Source organism: Bison bison, unplaced genomic scaffold, assembly GCF_000754665.1.
Source record: "Bison bison bison isolate TAMUID 2011002044 unplaced genomic scaffold, Bison_UMD1.0 scf7180017864471, whole genome shotgun sequence".
NCBI lineage: Eukaryota > Metazoa > Chordata > Mammalia > Artiodactyla > Bovidae > Bison > Bison bison.
In genome coordinates, this window is record NW_011495032.1 from 20,150,687 (window position 1) to 20,158,357 (window position 7,671).

Below are 7,671 nucleotides of genomic sequence, written 5' to 3' on the forward strand. Positions count from 1 at the left end.
AGGCATATGAGAAATTTCCATAGTTCAATCCCCTCAATCCCCTTCATGAAATTATCACCTTTATAACCTAACTATTTCTCATTTTCTCAAATCAACTCTCCTCAAAATATTAACTTGACTCATAAAATAAATGAGTTTCCCCGGGAATTGAGACATTCACTTTTCTTTATCCAAATAAACTCTGGTTTAATCTTTAAGTTACCTGTTCTGTTGACTGTGGTATATCATTAAGCAATGCCACAGGGGCATGATATCCTGGCTTCTTCTGACCAAGCAAACTTGTAGATGATGAGTAGTCATCGTCATCCTGCAATGGAATGCCCCCCCAAAACCAAGAAATGTCAGAACTTAGAAACTAGAAAGTACATAGAGATTCAATATGAAATCAAAATACAGTATGATAAAACTTGTTAACACTTGGGTTTTCTGTTCAACTCAAAAAACTATTAAAACAATTAAATATAGTTTTCTATACTCTTAAAAAGATTCAATAAGGACTGCTTTCTGTGGAAGTCAAAGTTATATATGGACTAGAAAAATGTGAGCATTTCATTTTTCTCACTTCAGTTCAGTCGCTCAGTCGTGTCCAACTCTTTGCGACCCCATGAATCACAGCACGCCAGGCCTCCCTGTCCATCACCAACTCCCAGAGTTCACTCAGACTCACATCCATCGAGTCGGTGATGCCATCCAGCCATCTCATCCTCTGTCATCCCTTTCTCCTCCTGCCCCCAATCCCTCCCAGCATCAGAGTCTTTTCCAATAAGTCAACTCTTCACATGAGGTGGCCAAAGTACTGGAGTTTCAGCTTTAGCATCATTCCTTCCCAAGAAATCCCAGGGCTGATCTCCTTCAGAATGGACTGGTTGGATCTCCTTGCAGTCCAAGGGACTCTCAGTGGGCATGATTAAATTTGTTTTTCAGATTTGGAAACTACAAACAGCTTCTTTAGAATTCTCCAGTTTCCTGGTCTAACTCTTTTTTAAAAAACATGGTTTAACCACAGAAAAAAGTAAAATGTAATTAATTTTAAATGTATTTCCCTAATAGTATTACTGTGTTTAGACAGAATAATGTTATATTATTATTTTACTAATGTAAGAAGTGCCACAACAGGGAGATCTCAAGAAGATCTTAACACGTCATTTATTTTATTTAAAACTGAAAAAACAATTTCCTAATCAGCTTTTGGAACACAGAGCCATTACTGCCTCTTACCATTAAGGTATGATACGCAAAGAGGCCTGACTGGCTTCTACAAACTTTGCTTTGGCACTTAAAAATTTTTCTTTAAAAAAGGTGCTAACTATAAAATAAAATATGGCTTGAATTTCATAAAAACAATAAGTTTCACAATCTATATACACAGGTTACTGAATCACACAAAAGTGATAAGCTATTCACCAAATTTGGATGTTTGGGATGGTCTGACAAGATATAAGCTCTGTGGAATATATGAAAATACTTTAAGAGATGTGTTTCAAAATGAGAGGTAATCATCCTTCAGAGTTAACTAAAACAGGCTCGAAAAAGCCCATTAATGTCAGTACCAAGAAACAGTTCATTCATATTAAGATACCAAGGGAGAAAAAAACAGTATCAAGCAAATATCAGAGGTCACAAGCCATTTACAATGAAATCACTTCTTACAGGGCTCCTCCAGATAGAGCTCAGTAGGTAACAATAACTCAGTAGGTTACTTTTACAATGGTTAATGATTTCCAGGTGCTTTGCTAAATAAACTAGTTTTAAAATAAGAGTCAGAACTGAGCACTTCCAGAAGTCTTAGAAGAGAAAGACACCTTCAACAGTTTTAGCCTCCCAAAGAAAAGATTTCTCAATCTCCAAAATGTCTTCTGAGATTAAACCAGATGACTCCAACCAGAAAATTTATATTTCTTGCTCTCCAACAAAAAAATGCTAGGACTTTTTGTATACTACGAAACTTACATCTTCAAGTTCAGTTGCAGCAATTGATGTCACATATCCAGCAAACCTGCTGTCACTTCCACCGTAAATTTCCTGGTCATAATAACCCGTAGAATCAAGGCCCACTCCTTGAGCTTCATCAAGAGCTGCCTTCTTGCCTTGAATTTCTCGGATCTGTGCTTCAATATCTGTAAGAAAATAAACACAGATTTTCTTAGTCTCATTTTCCAAACAGCACTCAACATAATACATTTCTCTACTGGGTATTATCAAAATAACCATAAAAAGTATTGATTTTTAATAAATTTAAAATATCTCCACCTCAACAGAAGGTACTTATGCACACAAAAGAAATCCTATTTTATCAACTACAAGTTACTCTTACATTAAAAACAGCTTGCCAAAGTTTATTAAACTACCATTAAATTTTAACCTTTCCCAACTGAAAGAATCCTGGTGACATTGATTAGGGAGCAAGAACAACACTTAAGATTATTTAAACACTACTAGAAAGGTAAAAACAGTACTGTAGAGAGTGGGTCTCAAACTCAAATGTGCAACAAATCGTCTGTGTGTTCTGATTTTGTTAGAATGCAAAAGGCCTAGATCAGACCCAAGTTTCTGCATTCCTAACAAGTTCCGAGATAAAAACCTAAACATCTTCAATAGTAAAATAACAAAGGATAAAATCTAAATTCTTAAGCATGTAATACAGAGCCCTACAGTTTGGCTGCAACCACCATCACATTAGATTTATGACTTACAGTCTGAGCTTTAAATTAAAAATGTATGCCTTAAAGGCTCTTTACCTACTAATACACTGATCTATGTGTCTCAGTTTCCTACAACAGAGAGTTTCGTTTTAAGGATTAAATGACATAATGAGCATGAAACACTTAAGCATTCAATGAGTCCCCCAAGCACTGTGTCTATCCATAGGTCTGACATTCAGAAGATGCACATGTGGTGAATGAAGTATCAACTCTTAACTGCTTTGCTAATTTTTAACTCATCATCTTATAATCTAATTTCATATCTCCATCAATTATCTAAATCATGATAATTTCCCAATCATCCTAGTAACATCCTTCACATCCTAGTAACATGTTCTCTTGTTTCCTGATCCTATCAAGAACCACACACTGCATATAGTCATGTCTCTTCAGTCTCCTTTAAATACAGACTAGACTTCCAACCTTTTTTCAAAGTCTTTCCTGACACCAGGTAACTTTAAATTACAAACTGATGTTTCATTTTAATAATCTTAATAATCTATAGGTGTGTAAAGAAAAAAGCGTTTCCACTGCCAGCGATCTGTGACCTCACAAACAGGCATTTCTTGCTAGCTCATTACCTTCAACTGAACTAGTCCTTTGATACTAGGCACTTTTGAAACACTCATTTATTAGTTTGCAAGCATCAAAAGGAAAAAATTCAAGTGGTACAAATAAATGCCTAACCCCCACCCCCAGCTAAGGGAGAAAACCCTCTCTAAGTCTTCAAGATGTGTGTGGTTTAAAGTAGAAAATGCAATAATATTATCTAGTCCAAGGCACAGCGTGCGGGAGCAAGTCTCAGAAACTCAAAATAAGGCAATAGAGTTAATACTGAAATTAGCAGCCCCAGTTTGTAAACGAATCTCTTATAGTGTATCAGAGCACTACCACCCCCACTTGTTTTTCCTGCATTTCTCCCCTCAAAACTGTTACAGGAGCCCAGGCAGCCAACGGCCTCCATCACAATTAACCACAAACAGAAATATCGTCATCTGAGTGGACTGATTCATTTTACTATTCTCTCTGCTGCTGCTGCTGCTGCTGCTAAGTTGCTTCAGTCGTGTCCGACTCTGTGCGACCCCATAGACGGCAGCCCATCAGGCTCCCCCATCCCTGGGATTCTCCAGGCAAGAACACTGGAGTGGGTTGCCATTTCCTTCTCCAATGCATGCAAGTGAAAAGTGAAAGTGAAGTCGCACAGTTGTGTCCGACTCTTAGCGACCCCATGGACTGCAGCCTACCAGGCTCCTCCATCCATGGGATTTTCCAGGCCAGAGTACTGGAGTGGGGTGCCATTGCCTTCTCCAACTATTCTCTCTACTGTTGTTTATATATTTATGTATATATTTAAAAGCTTTAACCCATATTAGATCCCCCCTGCCCCCCAGAACACTTTTTCTCCTGATATAATACAAAGAACTCTCTCAGGGATTAGTAAAATTGGCTCAAGGATGAGTGGAGATCTATTCTCATTTTTTCCTTTTTGAACATTCCCATTTCAGAAATGTTTACGGTTTAAAAAAATAAAAAACCACCACCACTAGGTGCATGTATCATTTTTGAAAGTATTTTTTTTTTAAAGAACCATAAATGCTACTGTCATCAGGACTCAGGCAATAAACACAAATGGGTTAATCGCGCCAGCCAAATAGTCTGCAATCTCCTCTCCACAGCATCAGTATAGTCTACTAACTAACCACTTACATCAAAATCACCTGAGGAATCTGTTACAAGAACAGACTCCTAGGCCTCAAATACACTAAATCAGAACCTCCAGTGTATGAACCCATGCTTCCACATTATCAGGAAACTCATACCTAGCCCAATACCTCTCCATTTGCAGCCCATCCCAGTCTCACCAAAATCACCAATTTTATATTTTCCTCTAGGTGATATACAAATGAAAAACCAGAAAGGGGCACTGTTTCATAAAAACTGCATCACACTATACTTATCATTGTGCAGCATGCTCAGTCCCCAACTTACATCACAGACAGCTTTATTTCCCCTCTAAAGAACTTTTCCGTTGTAAGGTTTCACCAACTATTATCCCTTTATTTGGATAATATGTTTATTCACAAACTGTCATCTACTGAATTTTACCTACTGATTTTATGTCTTTACTGATTAGCAACAGTTGTCTTATTGTGGAACAATTATAGCAAAATATTAAGAATTGGTAAAGTTGGGCAATGGGTTACACTGTGTTCAGTACATTTTTTTTTCTACACTTTCCTGTATTACATTTCATAATAGAAGTCTCTGAAAGTAATTTTTCAAAGTTGTCTCTCCAGCGAAGGTTTATAAAATACCACAGCTTTCAAATTTTACACTCTACATCTCTGGGAAAGACAAAAAAGTTGTCTTTAACTCTTTATTTTCAAAGTTACCTAACACTATATTACAGCTACTGGTACACAAGTACTCCTGTACTTTCTTAAATAGGAACTGACTAAAAATAAGCAAATAGATAATTTCAGACAGCAAATTATTAACACGTAAGACTTCTTCAGTTGTGTTCAGTCACTCAGTCGTGGCCAACTCTTTGCGACCCCATGAACTGCAGCACGCCAGGCCTCCCTGTCCATCACCAACTCCCGGAGTCCACTCAAACAACAAGTATGAAAAAAAGTGAGGTGGAACATACCCAAAAGAAGAATAACCAGAGATCTAAAATATTAAAAAAAGGATGTGAGGAGGCAAAGAAGGAAATGTTTATGCTAATCTAGCTCTAGTTCAATTATGACCAACGTGAACAAATCCTCTATTACCACCTAATCCCCTTCCAATTTAGAATCTCTATAATTCAAGACATTCAGATGTAAAAATAAAGAAAAATGGATACTGTCTGCTAGAGATTGGACAAAAGATTGGGACCTCCTAATGGTCACGTATGTGACTGCCAAGAGCTAGCACTCTTAATCCACCACAAGGTGTAAGTAAGTATTCCAGTCTTCACGTTGTGCATATCAATAGTGTATGTCTTTTTATTACCAAGCTGTACTCCACCGTACCACAGGGTATTTATCCATTCTTTATTTGACTGGCATTCAAGTTGTTTGCAGCTTGCAGAGATACAAACAAAGCTGCTGTAAACATTAGTGTACAGGTTTTTGTGTGAACACAGATTTTAACACCCCCAGAGTAAATAACCTGTGAGTATGATTGCTGAGTCTTAGAGCAAATACATGCTTCATTTTATAAGAAACTTTTGGAGCCCTTTTTGTGGGTTTACTTGAGCAAGTTTAAGAACAGAGGAGAAATGAATTATTCTGTATAACAGAAGAATTTTGACCAATACAATACGGGAGAGAAATTAAGGAAACAGTAAAATGAAGAAAAGCTGGGATACATGAAATTATAAAATCCCAGTTTTATGGCATTAAAGGGTATCAGGAGATATAAACATCTAATATGGATTTCTAAATTATCTGCATAAGCACCTCATTTCTGTTCTCTATCTAACCCTACCCCTATCTTCAGTAAAATCTATCAAGGGGGAAGGAGGCTTCTGTGATAGCACTCTTGGTTATTAATGCTGAAAGTTTAAAAACAGATAAAAGTAGAATCAACTACACTCCAATAAAATTTTTTAAGAAAAGAAAAAAGAAGTAGAAATTCCCTATCCTGATGGTAGATTTGGAATCCTAAAATTAAAATGATGCATGATTCTTCAAATCCCCAGAGCTGGCATATTCTGGAAGTGGTTAAAAAACAAACAAACAAACAAAGACCTGGGGGGGGGGGGTGGGAATCAAAGTACTAGTTAAGTATTAGACTGGTATTTACCAAAGAGCCTGCAAGAGACTCACTAAAGGATGATTCTAGAGGATAATCTGTCAAGAACAGGGTTTTTCTTAAGTTCGTATTTCCGTTTTAAGGTATGTCTATCAGTAGGAGTCAAAAAAAAAAAAATTGCCGGCAGCAATAAAGCTTATTAGAAAATTGTGAGTATATTCATTGCCATTATGGCGCTAGTGGTAAAGAACTCACCTGCCAATGGACTAGACACAAGGGTTCAATCACTGTTTGATTCCTGGATCAGGAAGACCCCCTGAAGGGCATGGCAACCCACTCCAGTATTCTTGCCTGGAGAATCCCAAGGACAGAGGAGCCTGGAGAGCTCCAGTCTACAAGGTCAAAAAGAGTCCAACGAGATTACAGTGATTTAGCAAAGTTAGAGTGGGAAGGGCACTTGAATTTTCAAGTCCTTTGTTAGACTTCCTTGCCTTGGCTAGTCTAACCAAAACCTGAAGTATTATTTCAGAACTGTACTCTTTCCAAAAGCCATTAATTTTCTTGGAGCTTTCCTTGCTTGTGGGCCTCCTGACACCTTGACTGTCACAGCCGTGGTGGGAGTGTCTAACAGGGAGTTGTGTTTTTATTGCCATTTTCTCCTTTCCCTCCAGACTGTGGGAAACCATACAGGACAAAGGTACTGCAACCAGTTAATTGCAAGAAAAAATAAAAAGACATGAAGGAGGAACATACAGATTTAAGATTACAATATACGAAGTTTATTTGGAATTTAATTCAAATGAATTGTAAAAAAATGTTTATAAGGCAATCAGCAAAATCAAACACTGATGGATATTTTATTAATCTTAGGTTTAATAACAGATTTTTTTTTTTTTGGCAGTGCCATGCAGCATACAGGATCTCTGATCCTCAACCAAGGATTGAACCTAGGCCACCACAGTGGAAGAGCTGAATTCTAACCACTAGACCACCAGGGAACTCCCAATAATGGTTTTTTCCCCCTTTCTTAATAATGGTATTTTTAAAAGTCCTTATATTTTAGAGACACACACTGAAAAATGTATGGATATATATAAAATAGATAGCCAATGGGAATTTGCTACATGACTCAGGAAATTCAGGGCTAGGTAACAACTTAGAGGGTGGGCTGGGGAGGGAGGTGAGAGGGATGTTCACGTGGGAGGGGACATGGGTAAACCTATGGCTG

General features: G+C 37.5%; 1 protein-coding gene across 3 annotated transcripts in view; it reads right to left on the minus strand.

The window, feature by feature from the left end:
* Positions 1–7,671, minus strand: part of SF3B1 (splicing factor 3b, subunit 1, 155kDa) — a 60,795-nt gene that overhangs the window by 24,204 nt on the left and 28,920 nt on the right. For all 3 annotated transcript variants that reach the window (XR_827132.1, XM_010860898.1, XM_010860900.1), the window contains exons 3-4: positions 1,951–2,117; positions 203–307 (exon numbers count right to left, since the gene is read on the minus strand). Coding sequence is in view for 2 of the 3 variants with exons in the window: in XM_010860898.1 (XP_010859200.1) it covers positions 203–307; positions 1,951–2,117 (272 nt within the window). In the remaining variant the exon portion in view is untranslated. The remainder of the gene's footprint in view (positions 1–202; positions 308–1,950; positions 2,118–7,671) is intronic.